Below are 27,471 nucleotides of genomic sequence, written 5' to 3'. Positions count from 1 at the left end.
CCTCTTAACTATTCTTTTTTCACTCTCTTGACTCTTGGAAATGCCATTACAGTTGTTGTCTAGGCACCATACAGTAGTCTTCTGAGATAAAAAGGAGATAAATTAATAAGGTATACAACAATTGGGACAAAAATCTTTTTAGGTGTTCTTTATATATCATAGATGAGGGGGGAAAAAAAGGTGGGAACAGGGAATCATAAGCCAAACTTTTTTCCTTTCTGCAGGTTCCCTTTCCATAAAAATCTTGGGGGCAAAGACTGTCTTCCTATATGTATGTGGAGCATCTTGCATGTTCAGTCATTGCTGTAATATAAATAACCAAAAGCCTTAGTAAAGAGTGTTTTATTAACCTCATCTGCTCTGCAGCATCTTGGTTAATGGTCGGAATTAAGGATGCAGTATGAGCCTTCACTTAAAAAGCATTTCTTTGCTTTTAAGACTTTGCCTGCAAGTAATGTAATGAAAAAAGTTCTGCATGCAATTTTTGGGAGCAGGTCCATGATACTTTTCTGTTCATTAATATAAAAGAAAAAAACTAAAGAAACGTTTTGATTTGGTTGGTTTGGTTTGGTTTTAAATAGAATTGTTGCCCCTCAAACTGACAGTTTTTCTTTAGGTCCAAATTAGGCAGAATGATAATGTTTTTCAGTGTGGGAAATGATCAGCTTAATCCCTATAAAGCTATGTACCACAAAGTAATTTTCATTTTATATTTAAGCTATGTTTCTATAAAGATTGGATTTTTACATAAGTAAAGGAGGAAAGCTCCACACCTTGTGAAAAAGCTATTTCCTGGGAACAAGTTATAGAGGATGGGCAAAGACTATCACTGTTTCTTTTAATATAGCTCATTTCCCTGAATTCATTAATTTATTGGTAAATGAGCAATATAAGGAATTATGTTTTGTCTGCAGTGCACTTTAGCTTCATATGACATCCAATATAATGTAATACAGCTATGGAATGTGTTCTAGTTTATCACACAGAATGTGAATTTGGTTTAAAAAAGTATCAATGTAGTCCAAACGTTTTAACCTCAAATTTATGCCGGTGTCCTTAAAGTTATAAATTGATTTCATTGGCTTCTGTGAAGGATTGTGAAAGGTGCTTAGGCAGTCTGCTTAGGACTTCATAATCTTTGCGGAGTGCCTGCTAGTCTGTCATGGAGTTACACTGTTTGGGGAACATTGGCCTTTTTGAACTATTTGTAATGACTCTCGTGTGTTTGTGTGTGCTTCGCTGTGATTAGTATGTTTATAGATTGTAATAACTGATTATGCAATAATTACAATTTATAATTAAGGTGTCTTCATTTAGCTTGTGGGGGAGGGGGTTCAACAATAACACCGGATTTTGTTTGCATCGTGAAACATGTTGGAAGTACTTCTGCATTTAAGAGGTTGCCAATAATCTTTTAATTTAAACTACATACTAAACTGTTTTCACTTGCTGGTTTTGCTTGCCTCGTCTTGATATATTGACCATTCTTTGCTGTCTTAATTTAGATTAATAGGTGGATCTGACAACAAACTCATTTACCGACACTACGCCACATTGTACTTTGTCTTCTGTGTGGATTCTTCAGAAAGTGAACTTGGTATTTTAGACCTAATACAAGTAAGTTTGGATCATAATCAAAATTCCATATTTTTAAAAGGACCTTGGTGTATCAACACTTAGGTTGTTTTAAACTTGAAAATGAAAGTAACTTCCATTATGGCTAAAAGTATTACATGTTTCTTTTAAACTTTGTATGGTTTTCTGCCATTGTGAGAAAGAGGTCTTTCCTGAGTTAAATTTTTAGATAAGAAAATAGTTCATTGAAGGACTACTGAACCTAAGTTATCTATTAGTCATATTTTGGTGCAGCTTTGTAGAAAATTGGAATCTGGTTGCATTCATTCAGTTCCTCTTGCTGCAGTTCAGATGATCAGCAAAGTAAGTCTGGATTCATTAAGCACCAAAGATGACTCTCTTGCACACATGTGTACATAAATGTAAAATTAGCCTATGGAACTGGTGCCATGGCTCATAGAAAACATGAGTGCTTTGGATAACGCTTTCAAAAGCATCTAAGTAACTTGAGAGCTTAAGATAAGATCTGCACTAAAAAATGGCTGGTATAGGAAACCCATCTTGTGTTTTCGTGGTAAAGTGATTTTGTTGTAAACATGATTCAGCGCATGAAATAGTCTGTATCAGCAAAAAACTCAAGTACATCTGCGTTAGTGCTTTTATGTTTAAACTTATTGCAAAACAAAATAAACCATAATTGACATGATTATACTGGCAAAATTTTCATGTGTAGACCTAGCCTAAATACGATTTGCAAGAATGACTTGAATACCTATGTTCTTTGTGGAAATAGAACTTTGGCTTCGAAGTTACTTAGGCTTTTTGAAAATTATACTCAATAATTCCAACAAATAGGCTTATAATAAAACTGAATTGTATTTTACTTGACTGAGACTTGCTTGCTTTTGAGTACTAAAATTAAAAAAGAACACTGAGCAAATACTGAATGTTAAAATGATAATATTGTGATGCTTCCAAAACATGCCTATGAAGAAGCAACAGTTGCTTCATTTTAGTCAGCATTGTCAGGAACAAAGACCTCTCAGTTCCCTCTAGATCTCTGATTGAACTGAATGGCTTCCTGTAGTCATGTGTTAATTTCCCTGCTGCTCGTTCGTGTTCAGTACTGTTTTTAACAGTTAAAACTATTAGTTGCTTTTTCAAGTGGAGGGGAAATGTTTTATTTTTTTTTCTTACACTGGTATTCTGGAGCACACTATCATGCAATTAATTATCTTTTCATAGCTGTTTACTCTGCAGAGAAACCTTCTTTTGTACCATATCTTCTTACTCGAGGTGTTAAAATATTTACAGTGAGAAGAGCAGTTCTTTAATATTTAATGTATCTTCTTAGATATTTATAAATGTACCACATCTACAAAGCATTTATCTTCATGTTCAGTTGGAGACTGTAGGATCAAAAAATGATACTTGAATTATCCAGTCTGGTATACATTGTGTAGGGACATCCATTCTTGTAATTCCAATTGATAGCTGATTCAGTTGTATACTGTGTAAAGGTTGAGTAATCACTTGGGTATTTGCCTACCCATTACACTGTCTAACTTTCAGTTTCTTACCTTCAGGCAAATTACTTAATGCCCACTGTCTTGTGCATATCTCTTAAGTACGTATGCAAACATCTTCAAAATGCCAAAGTTAGGCAGTTGTCCTTAAACTTCATTAGTTGAGTTACTTATAGCAAAGGTTCTTTTGTAAGCATGGTTTACTTTTTATCTCCCAATCCCTATTTCACATCTTCTCTGGAGCTGTAATGCTTGGCTATGTGGCCCTATAGGTTGATACAAAACAGTAGGGTTGTGTGAAATGGCTGTGTTTCGATTTGGTTTTGGAGGACTGATTCATTTCCGTGTTTCAGATCACTGTCCTGTTTCATTTCAGCTGAATCTCCTCTAAACCTGTTTTGAATAGGCTCAAAGGAAGCTTCACACAGCCCTACCCAGCCAGGTGGGGCTTGGGGCCCCAGCGGGGAGCAGGATGGGGCCATGGATGGGTCATCTGGGGGAGGGGGAGGGCCGCTGCCCTTCATGAAGTCGAGGAGATGCCCGTGTGGATCTCTGATCCCTGCGGGGTCATGGGGCAGGGAAGAAGCACAGAGCAGCGAGCAACCCTGTTGGTTCCTACCGCACAACTCGGCTCCACAGGGAACAGAGATCTGCTCTGGGGGTCTCCTCACCACTGCTGCCTTCCCCGCGCTGCCCCGGTGATGCGGGGTGGGCAGCGGCGGTGAGGAGACCCCTCCGTGGATCTCTGCTCCCTGCAGAGCCAGGTCACACGGCAGGGACCAGCACTGCTCTGCCACGCAACTTACCTCTGCAGGAAGGAGAGATCCACACTGGGGTTTCCTCCCTGCTGCTACCCGCCCCATGCAGCCCCAGATCTCTGCCCCCTGCGGAGCCAGGTTGTATGGCAGGGACCAGCACTGCCTTGCTGCATGACCTTGCTCCGCAGGGAGCAGAGATCCGCACTGGGGTCTCTTCACCACTGCTGCTTACCCCGTGCAGCTCTGTGTCACCGGAGCAGCATGAGACAGGCGGTGGCAGCAAGGAGACCCCCCAGCATGGATCTCTGCTCCCTGCTGAGTTGAGTCGCATGGCAGGCCAGCAGCGTGCAGCTTGGCTCCGAAATGCCAAAATTTCCCCCAAAATTTCCAAAATGCTTTGGATGTCTCGTTTCATTTCGGAGATGTTTCTGAGCCTTCTGTTTTGATTCAGATTCAATGTTTCAGGTGTTGAAATGGCCTGAAAGACCTCCAAAATGAAACAGCTGCAAAAATTTCGCACATCCCTACAGAACAGGTGCACTGGAAAGCTATGTCCTTTAGATACAATCACTGGCCGCCTAGTTGCATCTCTCTTTGTTTCTAGTAGTGCTGTTGATGTCTTCAAACCACAGGATGTTGTTTATAAAGATTCTCTCTCACTTAGCTGTTTTCAGCCTCCTCATTCCAGTCTGTAAATCACTTTGATCTGTGCCACGAGTTCTCAACTTGCTGGTCCTGCTTGGTGGTGGTGGTCTGTAGCTCAGGTCTGTAGGCAAGGTTGGTCTGTGGGCTGATCCAGCACAGGGTCAGCACATGGAATTAGTCCATGGGTGCGATCTGGCACACTGGCATGCCTCTGCATGCCAGAGCTGGTTGCTCAGTGACCCAGCACACTAACCTGACCTCATGGTCCGAATCTGGCTGCACAGTAACACAGCACGCGGATCCAACTTCACACTCCGGATTCAGCCACAGCCTGACCCTGCACGCTGCTTGGTTGCATGCTGGATCCAACCTCAGAGTGACCTGGTGTATGGGGCTGTGTCATTTGGCCTGCAGGGCTCCCCATGTGGCAAAAAATTTGGTGATTGGGCAGTGGCAGTGTAAATTGCTGCTGCCACTGCTCCCCTGCCACCAAATTTTCAGACCTGTGGGGAGTCCCATAGATTGGAAGTTGAGCATCACTGGTCTACACTGTGTGCATGTTGTTGACTTGATTATATATTGTGAATAATTTGATTTGTAGTTGAAAGTACACATGGGTTCTAGGCATTGCTGTACTAGATCACACCATGGTCTGTTTAACTCTGTCACACACTAACCTGACCTCATGGAGCCAGAACTATTTTTTTATAAATTGTTATACCAGAGGAGCACCGTCCAAGGAGTTAGGTTATTGGATTCCAACTGCTATGCAGAAGCCAAACAAATACTGCCTACATATATGAATTTTGGTAAGGAGGCCTGTTTTTTAGTGTGTATCGAGGATTGTACCATTTTTACTGCAACTGCTTTCAGCTTGGTTTACTTTAAATTTCAGAGTCGACACATCTGAGTTTTAGCCAGCTGGGTTATGTTGGGGCTCACAAACCAACTAAATTGTTAAATATATTTCTATTTCTGCAGTCAAATTCTGGCTTCATCTAAGCATGTTCAGTCTCTTTGAAGCCAGAAGTAGATTTCTTTTTACCAGTGCCTGTACCAGAATATTAACTTTCACATTCTGTGTTGAATTTTCTAGGTCAGCAGTTAAAGGAAATCTGTTTACTTTCAAATATTATAAATTTAATCTAGAATTAGTGAGACTAAATATGGAAATTTCCAGTATATATTTTAGAGTAACTTTTTTTACAGAACTGCAGCATTTTAAAAATACATTTTATGAAAGCTTTCTGGGTCACCTTTAGCAGGTCATAGTATCCTATGGGTGCAGGTCTTTGATTACTGTTAGTGGATCTACTGTGCGTGTTTGCCACAGATTCTAATCCTCTTCTCAAAGGCATTTTATATTGCAACAAGCTAGTGGAACGTCACCTTAGCTCGATGCCATGTGTGGTTTGGCATTCATTCATAGATTGTCGAGTCGGAAGGGACCACAAAGGATCATCGTGTCTGACCCCCTGCCCCTGGCAGGAAAGAGGACCAAGGTCAGATGACCCCAGCCAGGTGATTATTAAGCCTTCTCTTGAAGACCTCCAAGTTAGGTGATAGTACTACCTCTCTTGAAAACCCATTCCAGCATTATGAATGTTTGTCCTCTTTTTATACAAATCATTTTAAGGCTCTTTGTATTGCTGTAAGTGATTACCTGGAAAGAGGACAGATTTGCATGTAGTACTGTTGTTATTAGGCATATAAAATCTGTGGCATTGGCTAATACCTGGAACCATATTAGTATGGGAAAACAGCCTCAAATTTGGACTAACATGCAACTGACAAGTTCCTAAGTGCCTATTTTGGTTTGGCACTGTTACCCCTTGTGCTTACAGCTTCCAAAACTTGCTACCCTCATCAAATCCCCCAAAGGAATTCTGACATCTAAGTCAGAGATTCCCAAACTTTTTCTTATTGGTTACCCCCTTCCAGATTTACTACCTACCCGTGTATCCCTATCAGCATACATTTTGTATTTTAACCCCTAAAATTCCAATTATTATTATAATGAAAATTAAATCTGCCATTACACAGTTTCTCTCACATAACCCCCAGAGTATCTTGCATACATGCAGAGGTATGAGTACCATAGTTTGGGAACCCCTGATCTAAGTGATTACAGCTACGCATACAAGTAGCATTTGTGCAGGGAGCAAACTGTTAAGCTTAGTAGTTTAGCTTGAGAAATGGATTTCTCAGTTTCATAACTATAAGTAATTTTGATCACAAATTACATCCCTTTTGAGAGCAGTGAGTCATATGCAAGTTTTCACATTCGAGGCATGTTAAATTTCAAGGTCCTGAAGCCTGAGCTTGGTCTTTAAGAAGCCCGTGGTCTAAAAAACTTAGTGCTAATTAAAATAAGGAAGTAAGGTACATGTTTCAGCTGGGAAAGAAATAGCTTTCCATCCTACAAGGATTTTCAAGGTCTTTCCATCCCACATCACGTTAAAAAGTCAACATTTCAACAACAAACAAAGTTTGCAAGCTAAAAATCTAAATATACAAACAAACCCCATTTTATTTAGGTCAATTAAACATTTCATCTTGTATTTCATTTTTGGTTTACCTTTTCAGATCTCTTATTAATTTAAATTTTGAAATGAAAAATAGCAGTATTCATTTTTGACAAATTTGACAGTTTTCTTTAAACTGAAAACTTGTCCCAACTGACCCTTTTCTGACACAATTTGTCAAAAGTTCTGACCAGTCCTAGTATAAGGTTAGCTCTTCTTTGTTTAAATGACAGCTGGATAGAAAAATGAGAGGGCAGAAATTCAAAGAACTTTCCTCCTGCTCTTTTCTTTCTTTCTTTTTATTTTCTCGAATCATTATTAGGATTTAACAAATGTGTTTGAACATTCACAAACTTGTACTTTGACCAGCAGAGGGAAGTGATTTCCACAATCTCACTTCTCCTTGTGTATTGAAACTTGGGCTTTTGTCAATAGAGTCTGTTAACTGCTACTTTTACACTTATTGCAACAGTCCAGATGTCTCAACCAAAGTCCTCTTGTGCTGGCACTGTACAAATAGAGAAAAATACAGATCTTAACCTAAGTACTTAGAATCAGAAGGCTGTTGGCAACAGTATTACAACTGATATCAGTAGTTTTAATAATGATTATGGTTCCTAAGGCAATCAACTCCAAGACCATATGGGAATTATAAATAAAATAGATGCTTCAAATTGTACCCCAAAGTAGGGAAAAGCCTGTGCTTTGCATGAAGAACAAGTGTAATGTATTCATGCTACCAGCTCACTTTGGAAACCATTAGAATTTGGCATGAGTCAGAATTCTTTAGTGACGTTTAAAAGTAGCTTCTTCTTATTATCACAACAGTCATTACATGAAATAACAATACTTCATGTCCAGCTTATGGGTATTAAAGACATGAATGACTTGCATATGCATTATCTAAGCTAGCCTTAACCTATCTATTTGAATGATGACATTACTGCTCACACAGCAAGAAACATGCTTTCAGAGGCAGACCAAATTCATCCCTTGAGAGTTGCTAGGCTGCCTATATAAGAGGCTGAGCTAAGAGAACTTGGGTGGCTCAGTTGATAACAATCGAGATAGCAGCTTTCTGGCTCGAAGTAGACATTCTGTAATTTAAAAAGACTCATTAGTCTCTGATAGCATCTCTTAGTTAAATGTCCTTTTTCATTTCATGTTGTTGTCTTCCCAATCTTCTGCTTGCATGTGGTACTCCTTTCTCCTGTTATTTGTCTGTTTTGAGTGTAAGCTCTTCAGGGGAAGGACCAGATCTCAAGTGTTGCTACCTTGCTGCCTACTATGCACAACAAGTGTTGATCAGGACTCTGGTAAAAACAATACCAAGCTGATGCCCTGATTTGGTTTTAATTTATTTACTCTTCTATCTATTAGAGTTTCTTAACATTTACTAAGGGCAATAGGTAAATCAAAGTCATACTTCACTTTATTAATTGTACCACCCACTATAATTCCAGAAGTAAAGCACCAGGGGGTGCTAAGAATTGGCTTTGATTTCAGAATTAGTTTTGGGACGTTCATTTTTGCATCCTCAGTCTGCAGATCTTGATCTGAAATTTTGTTTTAGGAATTCCTTTGAATTCTCAGGCCCATGTCTTGCATTGCTCTTGCAATATTGCTCAGTCTTTCTCTTTTTTTATGGAAAGCAAGGATTTTTTTGTGTTACCAGAGATGTTGGAAATATGAAGACAAGCTTTTGGGCACAAAAAAGTCCTTCTTTTTGCCTCTTGTAGCCATGGTGGTCTAGTAAATACACAGCAATGCTCAGTCCTTTTATGAAGTGTTCTGGTAGCCTGAAATTTCCTGAATGTCAGTTTTGGGATTCCTGTAATGTCTAGCGGTTACTCTCAGATGTAATAACATTCACTATAACATATCTGACCTGTAGCGCTTCCCTACAAGAATAAGGAACCTCCAGTTCTTGCAGCCTCTAAGTTCTGCCACACTGGGAGCAATTGCTGCACTATTTTGAGGTGTCTGTGCACTTTAGCACAGGTGTGGCATAACGTGCAAATGTTTGATTCTAAATTTTGTTTGGAACTATGTTGGCTGTCTTAGATGCTGATGCAGTGATGTTAACACTTTTTTTTAGCTTAATTTTGTATTAACATTCTGGATTGTAGTTTGTCTGCTAAAGTAATACTTTTAAAAGCAATAATATGTAAAAGCTAAGAGCAGTTTGTTTACAGTGCAGTACTGGGCTTTGATTTTACTAGTGTCACAAATAATCCCACTTCTAAGCAAGCTTCCTGTTCCCAACAGAGATCAAACATCAAGTATTTATCACTAGCAATCTTCTTCACCCTGTAAATATTCCACCTGTTGGCTTTGCAAAACTAGTAGCTTCCACTGAATTAGTGTCTAGTGCACTGTAATGATTATGCTGTCCATGTGGTCTTTGCTGTGTGTGATAGTCACCCTTTAAAACTTTCCTGTATTGTCTTAACTATCTGGATTCATGTTACCTTGATGTATACATTAATAAATCAAGTAAGTGTTTAAGAACAGCTATTGTAGTTATGAATCTAGAATTGTTATGCTGGCTGGAAAAAGAAACTAGTTATAGGAATCTATCATAGGAAAAGGACCTAAAATACTTCTTATTCCTCTCTGAATTTTTTTTTGCCTTTACATGTATGCAGATTACCAGTGAAGAAACTTCTCTTTGTGCATTTTTAAATATTTTGGCTAACGACAGTTTCAAGGAACTAAATGTGGTCTTAAATTAGGATTGTACAACTGGTGGCCCGCGAGGGATTAATTTATAGCCCTTATGCCAGGGGCGGGCAATTATTTCAGGTGGAGGGCCGCTTACTGAGTTTTGGCAAGCTATCAAGGGCTACATGACAGACAGCCAGGGGCAGATATAAAATTTAGAAAATGAATATTTAGGGGCCCTGCGGGCTGGATAGAATGACCTGGTGGGCCACATCTGGCCCACCCCTGCCTTACGCTCTCACCCAGTTGCAACTCTCCCTGTTGTTCTGACAGTAGCAGGAATCTATGGATGAGCTCACTCCCTCCTTTGACTGCTGCTTCCTGCTTTTGCCCCAGGGGGTGAGGCAGTGTGGTATAGCACAGGGAGCTGAGTGTAAGTCTGGGCTTCGTACAGGAGATAGTGCTAGGGGAGGGTGCCCACGAGGCACACTTTGCAGTGGGATGAGGATGCAGGCAACAGCAGGGGTGCAGCAGGAGGAAGAGGTGCCCATGCAGGTGTGTGAAGCAGTGTGGTAGGGACCGTGTCTGCATAACCCGGTGCCTTATAGCTTGCCTGGTGTGGTCCCAGGAGCTTAGAAGTCAGACAGACCTGTCTTGAAGTCCAAATGAGCATACTTCCATGTACAAGTGTTTATGCTTTGGATCAGATGGCTTTGCCTTTTCAATTCCTAAAAATAAACAGCACGAATATCTGATCCTTTGTAACGGAAACTTTGGAAAGAGGATATTCTCGTTTGCTCTTTTTTATAATATTTTTCTTCCCACAACTAAATATTGGACAAATCTATTCTTGTATGCATATTCCTCTCTAAAGTACCTGGAAGTTGAAAGGACTTTCCCTGGGCAATCTGTTTGCTTTACTGAGCTATGTCATAAACTGTGTTGTTTGAGTAGTTTAATATATGAACTATATTTCTCTTTGTAGAAAACACTTTCTGTCTTAACTTTTCCCTGCAAATATTTAGACATCAAAAAGGCTGTTAAATCTTCCCGACAATACTTATTTAATACTCTTTTCTTCTTGTTCTTGTGTTGCATCTATTTATAAAACCACCTAAGATTTCAGCTTAAATTCTGTGACCGTATTAAAGAATAATACTTGCACAAATCCACTAAAAATTGTCTGGATTTAATTTGCTTCTAAAGTAGAAGTTTAATATTCAAGTTCTGCCCAAAAACTTCGTGAAAAACATTTTGAAAATTCCATTTGTGCACCCACCATGTACCTGATTGCACTTCAGCAGTAAAATGTCCGTTGACTTCAAAGTTAGCACTTTCAGGCTGAATGGCAATATGTATTAATGGAAATTAAAGACTGGTGTTTGTCATTTACTGAACATTGTGTAGTCCTTCCTCTTATACCTCTATCCTAAACCAAAAAAGTATATCCATCTTGCATGGTAATTTACAGGTCTGTTAAAATAGTAAAGACTAAATTGTAAAACATGGAAACTTTTGCTGTATATGTAAACACACTATGGGAATAATTAATTGGGCTTTGGGGAAAAAAGGATAATGGTCACAAGTTTCTCCTCAGATATGTGGATGAAAGCAGACTTAATAGCTTTCTACAATTAGAATCAAGCCCTAAATGGTTTTTTTTTAATTAATGTTTTCATGAACTGTTTCATGAACTGCATTTTCATGGGGCATCCTTGGAAACCTTGGCTTCAATTTATTAAAAAAAAAAGTAGTTTCCAGTAGATTGGGTTGTGTGCAAGGAAAAATAACCACGTGCAAACAAGATTTATTGTCCGAGAGAGAGAGAGAGAGAGAGTTTGAAACTTTTCTTCTGATTTCATTAAAGCCCTAACTAATGAAAAAAATCTGTTATGTATTCTCCTAATGTATCATTATTTATGTTATAATGATATTCTCATCATTTATGTAATCTCATGTATTCCAGTAGCCATTGGTACTGCAGCCTTGTTTGATTTTTGTTATGGGCAGAGAACCACTTTTACCGTTCTGTTTCTCCTGGTGGAGGGCAGTTAGGAATCTTGTTTCACCTAAAAGAGTAAGTTTGGAAGAACAAGATATGCAGAGAAAAAAGGGACTTGGAACCAGGGGTTTTAATTGTACGTTGCTACAGTAGGGTTCAACTCTAGAATTATGCAAATACATAATCTACCAAGCAAAATTAAATTAACATGTATTTACATTATGCACATGTAATTTAAAAATCTGTACCTAAAGAAAAGAAAGTGATGTGACAGTTTCAGGTGATCGCTTTATTTATTTTATCCTGTATAAGATACCCCTCTAACCAACCCCTTGTTTATCAGCAGGGATCCAGGTTTTTGGTTTGCCATGGAAAAATGCAGTAAAACCCAGATTTTCTCTTTCTAAGGAGAAAAACATGGGAAATAGTGGGCTTCCCCATGCAGGCTGGCAGAGTTCCAGCTTGTTAAGGGCCTGGGTGGGAGAAGGGCGATCAGCTGGGTATGACATGTGCATGTGCGCACGTACACATGCACACGGCCTCCAGGCAGCCTGGACAACAGCTCCCCACAGATAAGTGTGGCAGGGGGCAGGGTGGGGTGTGGAATCAAGGCCCCCGTAGTGAGGGAGATGGGCAGAGCTAGGGCTGCTGCCCAGCCCAAGCGGTGTGTGGGGTTGAGATCTGGGGCCAGCAAGCACAGCCACAGGGAGCAGGATGGGGGTGTGTTGCAGGGGGGGCAGGCGAGCTGGCTTCCCACCATTGTGCATACTTCCAGGGGAAGCATGAGGGGCACTTGCCCCCACAAATTTCTGTGTGGAGCAGGGGCAGACTGCCCACTGCAGGCTCAGGCTTCCTGGCCTGCTGCTCCCCCTGCTGGGGCCTCTGCATCCTAATAGGCAGGACCTGGTGCTGCAGGCCAGAGTGGAGTAGGGAAGCTCACTGCCACAAGCCCTGCACCATCATGGTGAGGTGCCCACTGCCTGCCCAGCAGCAGCCGGGAGGGTGGTGTGTAGTTGTGCCCCTCACTGTTGCCAGGTGGGCAGGGGGCACCTCGCCATGGTGACACGGAGCTCCCAGTGGCAGTAATGAGCTTCCCTGCCGAGACCCGCTCTACCCTGCTACGCCGGGTCCTACCCTCTGGGATGTGGTAGCCCCAGGGGAAAGTCGGCAGGGCAGAGAGCCCTGAGCCCACAGTGGCCAACCTGCATCCCTCTCTCCCATCCCCCCTTCGCCCCTGCCCTCCATCAGGCTCAGCTTGAGCCATGCCACCCACAGGGACTCCACGCTCTACTTTGCTGCAGCAACTGCTGCCTCCCATGGGGTGGCCGCCAGGGTTTGGGTGCTACTGCAGGGGGAAGGGGCTGCAAACCCAGATCCCTGCCCCATAGCCCTGGTAGCTGGGGGCCCCCTCCAGCAGGACTGAGGGGGCCATGAGGCTGTGGGTGGGGAGTGAGGGTCACCAGTAGGGCCCAGGGGACTATGGGTTGGGAGTGAGGGGCAATGGTATGGGCAGGGCATTGGCATATCAGAGCTGCTCAGTGCCATAAAGCGGGGAGGGGCGCGGGAGCTGCAGCTGGATCTTTGTCCTGGTGAACAAAAGGGGTAGTTCTGATTTTCCATGATAAAAACCCAAAATCAAATGCGAAAATGTATATGTATTTAGAATTTATTTTGTTATAGTGACTGAGGCACTGGTAGGCTTCCACATTGTTTAAAAATTGTAAATATATCAATAAAATAGTCTTCAACTGGTACGTGTGTCTGTGTGTGTGTGTAATATAGATATATTAAACTGTGTATATAGTGGTGTTTCATTTTTAATCATGGAAAAATGTGGATTTTGGGTGGGGTTTAAATCAGAGAATTTGCAATTTTTAAACAGAAAACCAAGATCTCCGTTTATCAGTACAGGTTCAGTTTTTCAGAGTAAGGACTGTCTTTTACTCAGGACAGTGTCTGAAGCAAAAGGGCACTGATCTTGATTAGGTACTCCTCACTTTTACAGTAATGCAAATAATGTAATAATGACTTCCTTAAGAAATAATATCGGCTCTTTTGGGCAGTGGGAAAATGTATTTGGATGAAAGTATTTGCAAAAGAGAACTGTCCTGGAACATTACTTAACTTATTGATTAGAAATACCTGCCTTTTGTTTGGAACATTGTTCTCATGCATAAATATCTCAGATTTAAGCACGTGCTTAATATTACAAACTGAGTATTCTCATTAATCAATTAATTTTATGCACTGTGAATAATACTATTCTTGTGCATGCATTTTATTGTTTTGAAGAATTGATACCTATCCCTGTACAGTACTTGGCACAATGGTACCTTTATCTGCTTGGCTGTTCACAGGCTACTTGAATACAAATAATATATTAACCAGTTATGTAATTATAATGAAATTAGAAAAGTTTGAAATCACAACTGCAACATTTGTAGTGTAGATTCAGTACTGGTGTTCTTGAAATGGCTTTTCAGGGTTTGGATACTCTACATTGTAGAGCAGGGGTTGTCAACTGGGGTATAGCCCAGGGGTATATGTGGGTGGGTGAGGATGGAGCACTGCCGCTCAGCATCCTGTGCTGCCACGTAGGCGCCACCTGTCCAGCTGGACACGGGGAGCCGGGGGGAAGCTCACACGCGGCATCTACCGCCGCTCTGTCTCCACCCGCTGGGGTACACTGCTCCGCATCCGGGGGCCAGGGGTACACTGACCCAAAGAGGTTGAAAACCCTTGTTATAGCGTACATTGTGTGTGTGTGTGTGTGTGTGTGTGTGTATTGAGTGTCCAAACTCTCCATGTATGTAGCAATCTTTTGGTCACATTGTCAAGTTTTATTAAAAGCTGTCTGACTCTATACATTCTCTTTCTCTGGGGCTTGCCACTATCCTAAGACATCAGTAATTAGTGGGCACATGTACACGTGCCCACTATCAACAGCTGTTACTGTGCCATCCCAGTGGTGCACGGTTATTTTTAACAGCTATGTCACTGTAGTGACACACTATAACAAGGTAGCTCGTTGCTACTGCGATGCAGGATCAGTGTCATGGTTTATGCACACCGATGCTACATTGCTGTAGTGATGAACTACATTGCCATAGTATGTCGCTACAGCGACATAGTGTCTCGTGTAGATGCACCCAGTATTAAGCACACGTGCTGCAGACACTAGGATTTTTCATTTATGCAATTTTTGAAGCTTATACATAATGGAATGATGAAGTTTCACTTCAATCTTGACCTCTTTTCTTTTTTTCCCCTACAGGTATTCGTGGAAACACTTGACAAGTGTTTTGAAAATGTCTGTGAACTGGATTTAATTTTCCATGTAGATAAGGTACTGTGGTGAGCTACTACAATATTGATTGGACCAAACATTCTACCTGACAAGAAACATTTGGTCTTGTGTGTGGCAGAGTGGATAACAAGCCTCCCCATGTTGTTAGTGAAATCTAGTCCGTTTCTTTCAACAATTTGTTTTTAAAACTTAAAAAAAAAGTGCTGGAAGACCTGTTTCAAGGAAAATGTGATTCATTAATACAGTTAGGACAGAAGCATAAAAGATATGACTTGCAGAGCCCAGGCTTCCAGCTGAAAGTGCTGGCCACCGTGGGTCTTGAGTTGACCCACACTTGGGCAGGGCCTGGGTTGTGCACTGTACACTCTGGGATCTGAGCTACATGTAGTGCACCTCCCCAGGATGGTCCAGGACAGCTCCAGCCAGTCCAGGACACATGCTACACAGCACCTGCTCTGGGCTGGAGTGCACCACACATAACAGCCACACCAGTTTCTACACTTCGTGCAGTACCTGCTTCAGCCAGTGCAGAATCCACTCTGCAAGTGATTTCTGCAACACCATATGTGGTGGAGCCAGCATTCAGGGACCGGGTAAGTTTGCCACCCCTGATGTAGGAGATGTCACTGATGTCATTGAGTATATCAGGGGCATCAAAAATACAGCCTGCAGACCAGATCAGGCCTATGGAGCCATATCATCTGGCCCCGGGGTTGCTGGACTGACCCCATGTGCTGGCCCTGGCACTGCATACTTTATGCAGCGCACAGGCAGGACCCAGTGTTGAAGACCATACATATAGCACAGAGAACCGGTCAGAGGTGTGCACTACATGCTGTGCTGCACCAGACTGGCCCTGTGCACTGGCTCTGGGACCAGTCTGGATTGTGTAAGGGTGAAGCCAGTGCATAGGGCTGATCCAGCAAGGTGCTGCATTCAGTGTGTTCCCTATGCCAACCCCCTGTGCAGTGTGCAGCACATGCAACCAGTCCAGCTCGGGATGAGCACGTGGTATGCGTTGCCCATGGTACCCCAGACTGACCCACTATGCTGCCTGCAGCACTGTGTCCAGCCCACACACTATGGGCAATGCATGGCCCTTTTGCCAGCCCCACATACTGCATGCACAGTCCATGCAGGCCAACACATGCTGCAAGGGGCATGCAGGCAGGACCCAGTACTGCAGGCAGTGCACAGAGGGTCAGTCCCATTCTGGCCTGCAGACTGGTCCAGCATCCCTCATCTAGACTGTGGACCCTCTGGTATATATAATTGCTAAATTATTAGAAGTGCAGTTGTTGTGTCCAAACAATAATTGTGTGTGTGCAGGAAGGAATCTGTCCTTATCCCCCTGCAACACAATAAGTTAGTAGCTGCTAGCATTGCTTATGTATTATTCTTTGGGACAGTGGTGTGATCCACATAGGAGCATATCTACCATTAAGCTCCACATTTTTGGTAGAACTCCCTAGCACTTTTGACTGTGAGGGAGGAAAGAGGAACTCTTGTATTATGAAGGAGAAATTGGGCTTGCTCCTAAAAAAAAAAAATAAAAAAAAAAAAAAAAAAAAATTACACTTCTTGACTCCTATGTTAATCTGTATTGAAATTGCTTGCACTCAGCTGTGTGTTTTTATTATCACCTTGTTGGTTTCCCTTTGCCAGAACAGTTTCCATCAAGAAGACTTGCCCAATCTACTGGTTATATCCATAGGGCTCCTTTAGTACTTAAACCAGTATTTTCAAAATAGTAGGCCTAAAGTTAAACCTTACTCTTAAACTCAGACTACTGTTCCTTAAACCAAAAAGGGGTGGGGAAATAGACTAACACCCTGTCTGAGAATCACTGAACTACAGTAAGTATTGGGTTCAGTTTGATGAACAGGACAGAAGTGAGATGGAAAATGAATTGTCAAAGGCAAATGCTATGTTTCTTCCTTTCTTTAGCTTCAGAACCCAGAACAAAGGGCTAATTCTCACTGTGGCAAAGCTTTTCTCTAGATGAGGAGACTGTCAGCCCCTTATGCTGTCAAATTCAATCTGTGATAAAAAACATAATTTTTAGAAGATGCTTAGGTAACTACTTAACCTTCTTGGATTCTTAATTGTATGCATTTCTGCAGATATTGCAGTACTCTCATTTTCTGGCACCTGTGGTGGATGCTTTGGGAGTGTCATAATTTATTTCAAGAGTGTATTTTCTGACTGGAATAGTGAAACCCAACACCAAACTATAAAGTTTTTGAAGACCAGAAAATATTTCTTCAACAGATTTTTCCTAAGAAAGCTCTTCCTACATGCATTCCTTATCAACAGTTACTAATGCCACGCATACAGCTGTGCTGGTAGACAGCTTGTGGAATGGGAGCAGGAAACAGTCTCGCTTTCTTAAAAATACTTTATAACTAGCATCTTACAATAAAAAGATTTCTGTTTAAAAAAAAAAGATTTTAACAGCTTGACCTCTCAGGGTATGATCCAGTGCTATAGATCAGTGGTTCTTAACCTTTTTTTAGACTCAAGGCACTCCTCTGCAAGTTTTCAGAATTTAGTGGTATTCCATTTTGAAAGCTAATGTAAATATAGTATAAATATTATAAACACTTAATTAACATGTTAGTAATTAATTGCATTATGATATTGTAGTCACCTTTTCAGGCTGCTCCTTCCTAGCTCTGGCTGGCCTTGCTCATATTTGCTCCCAGTGCAGTACCTGGATTCTCTACACCTGGGTCCAGGCCACTGTTGGGGGCCAGGAACTGGTGGGCCAGTTTCTGCCCTTAATTTGCCCACAGCGATCCCCCCTGTACTTCAGCCCTAGGATCAGACAGAACTCAGGGACACCCTGGCTGCAGGGTTGAGGTGCCAGGCTGCACATACATGGCATGTGCAAGGTGCTGAGGGAGTTGAAGGAACAGGAGGGGAATGGATCACATGGGTCGGGGGGGAGGGACACGACTTCTTCCCTGTCCCTAGTCCGTACTGGAGGGGGCAAGTGTGGACCCTGCTGCTGCAGCTGCTCCTTTGGGGACTCCCATGCTCAGATCCAGAGCTGCCTGCCCCTGTAGCCACTCCTGCTAGACCTGGGAGCATGCAAGGAGCTGGGGAATGAACCAGGCTGAGCACCACACTGTATCCATGCATCTGCTTGCCCACAACACAGCATACTCCTCAAAGCGGCTGACACAGGGGCTGCTATAGGGCAAAAGGGGGCAGCCATGAGTGCCCCTTGTCCAAGAGACTGAAGTGTTCATTTGCTATTTTAAATAATTAATTTCTAAGGATTTTTGGCTGCATTTTCATAATCCTTCAAATTGCCTAATCTGATCATTCGACTGCTTCAAAAGAACCTTATGTATCATTCTGAAACTTGTAATGAAACATTTAAAGCTAAGCACACTGAAAGGAAGTTTCTTAGTGAACAAGAAAGGTGTAGAAATTATTCTTGGTGTTTCTCAGTCAGTATTTCAAATACTTTTTCTGTGAGGTCATGTATATCGGAAAATTTGTACATACTTATGTACTATGCCACTAAGTCATTATATGCATGAGCATGCATGTATGTGTGTTTCCAGTGGTATACAATTGCTGTTTAAGCTAAATTTAAGCAGCACTAATGTAAATGTAAACAGTTCCAGTGCAGACAGATTAACCTGTGTAAAAACAAGTATACAGCCGGAAACTGGTCTTCTGGGGGTGTGCATTTTTTATTTTTCATGCCATAGTCTAAATTTCAGCAGTACTGCCTTCTGTACTACTCCTTTCTCTGCAGCTGTCTTGCAGCATTTCTGGTGCTTTACAGGTTATGTAATAGGAAACTAGTATCCAGTGAGCTGCAGTTAGCGAACCTGTCAGATAGTCTGTCTCCCTCTTCAGTGTATGTGTGTTAATTTGTTTTGTTGTTGTGGGACTGCAGCCTTACTAATACAGAGTATTTATAAAGTCCTTGTGCAACTTTAAACTTTATTAACTTTGGAGGTACACATGATAGAAGCAAACTGTAAATGGTGATTGAAAGCAGAGTTCATTAAGTTTTAACATAATACTCCATGTGTAGCTGAAACAAGGGGGCGTGTGTGCATGGCGCTTTAAAGCGGGCTAAATGCTTTTGCACTGCTTTAACGGTGTTGGTGTTTGCAAGCCTTGGTGGCATATTATGCGTTAATTCCAGCCGCTGCAGGAAATTTGGCGGTGTAATGCCCCTTAAATGACTTGGGGTGCAGTAAAATAAAACTCCTCCAAAGAGTTTTAGTTTGCTGCCCCTGCAGCTGTGGAGCGAAGCACCAGGCTCCGTGCAGCTCAGGGGCTCTGCAGGCAGCCTAGCAGCAGCCCGGGAAACAGGGTCCACCCAAGAAAAGTGGCAAGCCTGAACTTTTTTTACCACCCCCCTGGAGCCTGCCTGCCTGTCTGATCTGCATGGGTGCCTGGTGCTTCCCTCTGCAGCTGCGGTGGCCCCCAGGACCACCCGAGCTGGGTGCCTGCAGATGGGTGCCACCTGGGAGGGGTGGGGGGGCTGCTGCTCCCCCCCCTGCAGCCCAGGGACCACTTCGCCTGTTGGCAGCTTGCCCTTCTCTCCCTGCCAGAGAGGTAGGTAAGTCAGCAGGGTATGTGCACGACACAGGGGTTTAATCAGCTCTAAATTGAAGTGATGTTTTTTAAAACCCATCGCTTCAATTTAGGGCCCCTGTTTTGTCCATACATGCCCATACAGCTGAAATTTCTAGACTTCAACATAAGTGCCGTCTTTCATGATGCAGCGTTCAATCCAATTTTCCATTTTGGAAGTTATTTTCATTTTCAGTTATGGGGTCTGAAATAAAATGGAAAAAAAACTATGCTTACACTGTGCTAAAAACTTAATGAATTATGCTTATCCAATGGGTACCAGGAGTTACCTGGGGGTAAAGGTGGCGAGAGCTTGGTTCTGCCCATATCATCTCCTCCTCATGCAGAGGTTAAAGAAAGAGTGGTGCCATGCCTCCACTGCCCAAATGGGCTTCAGTGTCCTGTACACTGGACACTTTTACCATATGATGTATACCTTTACAAAGTTAAGATATAAATGACCTAACAATATTACATATCAAACTATTAAAATTATTAAAACTGATAATGTGCACTCACCTAAGAAATAATCTTATTAATATTTGAAATAAATTTACATTAAATTATCTAAGTCTTAAAATCTTAAAAAGCCTCTAACAGTGGTCCTCAACCTTTTTAGGTATGAAACAACCCTTGGAAAATACCAGCTCTTATTTTTTACTCTTTTTTTTTTTTTTTGACTACTGAAAAATAATAGAGCAGTTCATCTGTTGCAAAGAAGCAAGACTACATCAGCTCATGATGTTTTTAACACTGGATTCCTGTTTGAAAACTCTGCATTTATCTTGTGAATCCTATTTGCACACTTAAGTTCCATGGCACCCTGGCTCATAATTGCTTTGCTAACAGGTGGCCAGTCTTTTATGGAAAACAATTTATCTGGTTTTCAAAAATTAAGTTTGTAAACAGTGCTAACTTGCCCATCTGCAGGTGCGCCAATTCAGCAAGAACTGTAGGTCAAGACTGAAGAGCAAAAATCCCAGAATGGACCTGGATTTTTTTTATTACCTGGCTTAGTATTGGAAGCTTACTAAAGGCTAGAAAAATACAGAAATCATCCTAATAGATTCTACTCTATTTGATATTAATGTACCTGTTTTTATCCCTTCTTTAAACTATATCTTGTCCCAAACAAGATCTAACTAACATAAAATCACTCTGTGACCTGTGCGCACCTTCTAAACTGTTCTTACCTGTGACATTGTCTTGCTCACTCATTTCCTTTGCTGTCTTCCCCCACACTTTGGTCAAGTGAATACAAGCAAATGGTATAGCACATTGGTTTTCAACCTTTTTTCACTTGTAGACCCCACTAGACATTTCGAATGTAAGTGCAGACCCCTTTGGAAATTCCAAATGGCTGTGCAGACCCCTCTGAATTGTAAGTGTGTGTATTCACATACTTTTGATTGATCGTAGTCAGTTTTCATGGACCCATTAGACATTGTCTGCAGACCCCCAGGAGTCCATGGACCACAGGTTGAAAGCCTATAGTATATTGCCATTAAGCAGTTTATGACTTATTACTGTCTGCAGTGTGTTACACAGAAAAATATCAGAAAAGGAAGAGTGAATTCTGTTGCACTTTTTCATAAAAATGGTATAAAACTATTTTGGTTATTAAATATTTGTTGAAATAATTTATTGTAAGAAAACAGGTATAATTTTACATTTCTCGGGCTATAGCTTGGAGGCCATTCAGTTTTCTTTATTTTACAAGTATTTTGCATATTTTAAAAATTGCTGACCTTTGCATATCCTTCTGAGAACTCCTCTATTTGCATGACATGAGGGATAAGGGAGGAAATGATTATAAGCATGTCTGCAAGATGTTTTATTATGATGAGTCTTTGCAAAAGAACTGTGTTATTTTGGATTAATGAAGCATATTTGTGGTTTACATGCCTACTATTGGGATAAAACACATTCATCACATACTGTATCCTCCGAGTCTCTGCAAATGCAGCATAAACTTAAGGAGTTAGACAGTTGGCCATCTTGGTCACAGCTTTTTAAAAAACACTGTACCATCTTCAGGGTAATTCACCCTCACTAGTAATGGATTTATTGCATCTTAGCCCAATGTTTCATCCCTCTTTGGGATTTTCTTTAAATTGACAGTTGAACTAATTTAATAAAATTAAACTATATAATGTAAAGGATAGCTCTTTTCTGCACATTAGCACTAATATACAAAAGTATCTAACTTAGGATTTATGAAATGCGTTGTTTTCTAACATTATGGGTTAGCTTTCTCTCACCCTGATTTTTTGATGTACTTATTTTATCTAAGTTATAGAGTTATGTAATGCAAGAAAATATTCCAATGATTCCAACTAAAAAATACAGCTTCTTTTTTGAAACTGCTTTTTGAGGTTACCCTTTTTCATTTTTGTCTTCAGTCATTTTGAACTGTTTAAATAGAATACATTTATGGCAAAAATCTATGTTTGTGTTTTCTCTGTTTGAATTTTTGGATGTAAGCCAGAACTGAAAGAAAAAATTGTCTTTTGCACTATCCTTATTGTTCCCTTTCCACAGAAGTTCTTGCTATATGACACATACAGTCAGTTGATGTGTCTTTTCCAAGAGAAATACCCCATTCTGGTAAAGAATTTTTAATCATTCCCCTTAAGGTTTGATAGTCTGACTTAAGACTTTGTGTAACAGAACTATCTATGGGGGAGGAAAGAACTGTTCGTCTCTCTGAATGTTTACCACATGTTTCAGTTGAAGTATCCTAAGAAGTTGTCAGAGGAGTCCTGTTCTTTAGGATATCCCTTCAAAGCTGTAGCACCAAAGCAGGAATTTTGGTGGTTCTTTTTTGGATCACAGTGTAAGCTCCTCACACTTGGATATTTTTGCAGTGCTTTGACACCGTTGTTTGCCGCCTTTGATCTACTGGGAAGCAAGATGAAGAGCCAGAATCATGGAAGGAACGTGCTTTGATGTGATGGGTTGTTTGCAAACCACGATTTTAACTCTACAAATGTGATCCAAAGTCTGTAGAATTATTATGGGGTTGAAATGCTGCATGTTTCTTAATATATAGAAAGTTGTTTTTTTTCCTGAAACTGGGGCATAAGTCTTTATATAAACTTACAACAATAATGGTAGCTCAGAGAGTTATTGATTCAGTAATAGCACATGAATTCCACAATCTTAGGCTTAGAGCTTTAAAAGTTTCCACCCTCCCTGCCTTGCCTCCATCACTGATCAGTCCATCTTTAAAATTGCTGAATTTTTTTTAATCTTCAAGATGCTTTTATAGGTGCTTCTATTTTAGAATTATTTCTTGCTTCTGTAGCTTTAAGCATGGTCAATGTTTAAATACATATGTAAGTAAATGAACTTGCAAAAAAGCACAAAGAAAATCATTACAGACTGCTTGGCTATATTTATTTATTTATTATTCAGTACCAAAAAGTGCCTGCTCAAGGTTGTACGTGTGTGTGTATACACACACATGTACATAAACTGCTGATATGTATAAGGGAGTTTATTCTTGTAAATGCTCACATTTTACAAGTGTTATGTGTTGGCAGTCTCTGGGAAGAAAGGTGCTCAAAGGAATGGAATCCTGGAGATCCTCTTACCTTTAGTAATCTGCAAAGAAGCAGACCTGATGATCTTGCTCAGGCATGAGCAGGATACAGCCCACATGTCAGATCTGGCCCACAGAGCTGTGCCATCCAGCCTGCAGGGCTCCCTATGAGTCCAGAAATTTGGAAGCAGGGGAATGGTGGCAGCATTAATTGACATAGCTGGAGCTATGGCAAATAACACTGCTGCTGTTCATCCTGCCACCAAATTTTGGGACTCCTGGGGAGCCCCGTGAGCCAGATGAAGAGGCTGGAATGGGCCCGCAGACTAATGCTTCATGCCAGACAAGGCCCGTGGGGCCAGATGAGCTGAACATGACTGATTTAGCTGTACCAGTGTGGTAAACCAAGATTTTGACTCCAGGAAAAGCATTTTTGGGCACGAACAAGCAGTTACACTGCAGTAAGCTAAAAGGGGGTCAGGAGTTACTGTCTGCAGTAAGGGCCATTTTCTTTTCCACCTATTGAGCATTCTTGGCCCCTGGCATATGTGCAATTAAAGGCATAATGGAATCTAACGTACATGCCCCACAATTGTGCTTCTTGCTGTGCCACATGTGAATGGCAGGAGGCATGATTGTGAAATTGAATATCGGATTCCCATCACACTGTATTGCCGGTGCAAGGGAAGCCTGGGATCCTGATCCTGAGCTCCCCCTGCCCAAGCTCCCATGGATGTGAGAGCCCTGATCAGCAGATCAAAGCTCCCAGTTGTGAAAGTGAAATGGAGCCCTTGACTCCAGCTGAACCCCTAAAGCTGGGAGCCCAGATCTGCCACTACTCCCAGCTGAGGCTGTATCAGAGTCAAGAGCTCTGATGTGCCCTTGCAGCTGGGAGTGGCAGCTAATTGTGGGACCCATTGGAAGACCAGCCCTTGACTCCAATGGGCCCCTGAGGCTGGGAGCAGCCATCAGCCTCTGGAACACATGGGAGTTGAGGGCTTCTATGCATTCTGGAGGCTGGGAGCCCCAATCAGCCTGGCCATGTGGGCATGATGGGAACATGTGGCCAGGTAACTACTTAAGATGTGAGTAACTTATCACATCTCAAGTGTAATGTGTCAGAGGACTACGAGTATGGATGCAAGTACATTTGGAGCCATTTAAAAAAGGGGAGGAGAGACTTTCTCCAAACCATGCAGCAGCTATTATATTCTAACAATTGCAGTTACAACTGGAACAACCAAATGTAGCAAAGCTGCTCTGACTCCAGCAGCACTTCAGCCAGGGTTCAAGATGAAGCAGTTTTGCTATATTTTTATTGCTCACAGCTTATTAACACTATAGTTAGAACACAAGAGCTTCTTCATGCTCCTGGTCAGCACCTCAGCTTTTGAAATATTCTCTTTTGAAATGGATCCATAAACGAAGTGGATTTAGGTCCCTAAGAAATCTATTCTCTCTCAAAATCCATTAATGTATCTACTTTTGTAAAGCACCATCATGTGATCCACAAGACTGAATCACAGAAAAGCAGTGAGGAGGAGGTTCTACCACTTTGCATCAACTTTTTTTTTGGAGTTTTCAGCAAGGTAGAATTGGAATGCATTTAGGTGCCTAAGTCCACTTCTGTGCTTAACAGATGCAATAGGATCTGGCCTTGACTCCGCTACCCCTGACTCATTATTACTGTTTGCTGATTTGTCCATACCCTCTTTTTTCTTCTTCCTGGATCCTGCACTTGTGGTTTTCAAAAAGCCCTCTGCACTTGCAGTTTACCTTAATCATGTGATGAAAAGAAGTATAAATTGTATAAAAGTTGTTTAGTTGGCACCTAGATATTCACAGATTGTTATTTTGCTAATTAAAGGAAATATTGTGTGATCTTTCTTAGGTCCATAACATTTTGGCTGAAATGGTCATGGGTGGAATGGTTTTGGAGACCAACATGAATGAAATTGTTACTCAGATTGATGCACAAAATAAACTGGAGAAGTCTGAGGTAAGAATGAGACTCTGTAGTGGACCTGAACTTGATGCGCTATCTGCATGATAAGCAACCTTTGCTGTTTGTCCTTCAGTACCATCCTGTATTCAGCTGTTTGCTTATAAGGCTAGATATTGACAGTACACATATAGTATGTGATACATTTCATCTTCTTTGATAATTACATAGAATAGTAGCTACTTATTCCTTTTTTAATCAAAAAAGCCACATTGCCATTGTTACATGTGACATTTGATAATATCTTTTATTGGACCAACTGACAGTTCTTTTAATCTTCGTTTACTTGAAGCCTCTGGCTTTTTTAGGATGAAACCCAATATTGGCTGCAAACTTTAAGGGACAACATTATATTATATAGATCTCTGTCTCCTAACAAAATAAACTTTGACTACATGACAGGGTATTGAATCACAGTAATTTGTGACACCAAGGATAAACAAGCATTAACAGAAGTGTAGTAATATGTTAATGTAATGTCTAGTCCCATTGAAGTAGGTGCAGTTTTGCCATTTTTTTTCCAGTACAAAGATTTGGGCTTCATTTGAGCATCTTTAGGTGGGAAGACAACATTCTGCATATACCATGTCCAGATCAGTTCAAATGGGGAGATACACACATGTAAATCCTCTATTAGCTGACAAGATGTGTGTAATTAAATACATTCAATATCAAGCATTAGATTCTCCAGAATTAAATATCTAGATGGCTTTGCTTTAGTATTGCTGTACTTAATTGGGAGAGAAAAGAATCCTAGAAGTAATGTTATTGAGACACAGAATGGTAGGATGTTCATTTAAATAGTCTACCTTGCAGAGAAGAATCAGTAGGCTAGCAGTTCTTGTTACCTAAGGCTCTATGGTTGATTTTTGTTTGTGAGAAGCAGTAATTGTAGAACTGATCACATTATCAATTTCTGGACGCTCATTGCCCTCACTGCTTAAATTTCTGGACAACCTGTCAAAATTTGGAAGTGTTCCTTGAAGCTGAGGCAGGCTGAGCAAATTAACACTTTCTGAAATACATTAGTGTAACTTGTGTTTGCAAGGAGCCAAAATGTAATCTAAATTATAAACCTTCCAGTTAACATTTAAACAAATAGTTACCACATTTGCCAAATTAAAGGAGAAATGAGCTTACTAGCTCTCTTCTTTGATCATCTACACGTCTCCATCTTTTTTGTAAGCTGGCATTGCCTTAGGTTGTGCACTTTGTCCCACTTCCTAATCACTTCAAGTAAGTAAAAGTTAACACTGACAGGCACAAAAGTTAGAGGTAATACCATACTGTGTATGTCAGTGTGCATTTAACATTTTGACAGTCCTGGATGACAAGTGAAATTCATGACTTTATAATAAAATAAATAAGATCTACTTGAGTAACTTGTGCATACATTTCTTTTCTATATTGGGTACAGTGAAAGAGGAATGCAAAGTCCAGAAAGCAGCTTAAAACTTCTATGTATAATAGTATTTAAAGAACTCTAAAGTACTGCCTAAAAACACTATTTAAAGCAATAGTGTACAGATATATCAAGTCTATTGCCATAACATGAAGTCCTTGACTTTTCACATGAAACCTATCAGTGCAGTGCAGTAAGTCATATTATTTGCAGTTTCCCATGACCTCATCTATAAGTTAATTGCCCTTTTTCCTGAATATTGTCTATAATGTAAAAGTAGGTGGTAGAAAAGTACCAAAAGGTAACATTCATCTCTCATGGATTTTGTGTCCATATACCACACACCAATTTCACCTGTTATATACGGCAGTGAATTATAGAAGTTAAAGTACAGTACAGTGGGAGCCAGATGCTTCTCAGGGCTAGATTCCTCACCCCCTGTGAAGGTGAGTGTTTGTGAAGTATCCAGGGAAGAGAGAAGTGTATGCAGAGTTGCAGCAAACAGCTGCATGGGACTGTTGATGAGCTCCAACTGAGCAGGGGAGCAGTGCCTTTTGAAGTAAAAGCCACAGCAAACAGCAGAACTGTTTATTCTTAATTCAGCAACCCACTGTGAATTAAACAGGTTGCAAGCCACCTGGGTTCAAATAATCTGGTTCTGCTGTAGTAATAAATTAAAATACATGGTGACTGGGATGCAGTGTATGACTTCTCGATCTGCTCTTCATCAACGCAGATTTTGAGTGCAGTAACTGTTTTTCAGTTCTCAGTTACTCTAATATTAAGATACCTAAGAGTACTTTGAAAATATTTACTTAGTTTATTCATTAATCATTTGTTACACGTATCTCTAATCTTCAGCTATTTCCAGATCACTGGTTCTTCTTCTTTGCCAAAATTAGCACAAGTCTTTCAG

At 41.0% G+C, this 27,471-nt stretch overlaps 1 protein-coding gene across 2 annotated transcripts in view; it reads left to right on the top strand.

The window, feature by feature from the left end:
• The window catches only part of AP3S1 (adaptor related protein complex 3 subunit sigma 1), a 45,403-nt gene that overhangs the window by 6,987 nt on the left and 10,945 nt on the right, over positions 1-27,471 (top strand). For both annotated transcript variants that reach the window (XM_006261530.4, XM_019484578.2), the window contains exons 3-5: positions 1,506-1,617; positions 14,970-15,041; positions 25,043-25,150. In XM_006261530.4, coding sequence (XP_006261592.1) covers positions 1,506-1,617; positions 14,970-15,041; positions 25,043-25,150 — 292 coding nt within the window. The remainder of the gene's footprint in view (positions 1-1,505; positions 1,618-14,969; positions 15,042-25,042; positions 25,151-27,471) is intronic.

This window comes from Alligator mississippiensis, chromosome 3, assembly GCF_030867095.1.
Source record: "Alligator mississippiensis isolate rAllMis1 chromosome 3, rAllMis1, whole genome shotgun sequence".
NCBI lineage: Eukaryota > Metazoa > Chordata > Crocodylia > Alligatoridae > Alligator > Alligator mississippiensis.
Note: the sequence above shows the minus strand (reverse complement) of the source record. Positions and strands in the feature narration are given on the sequence as shown.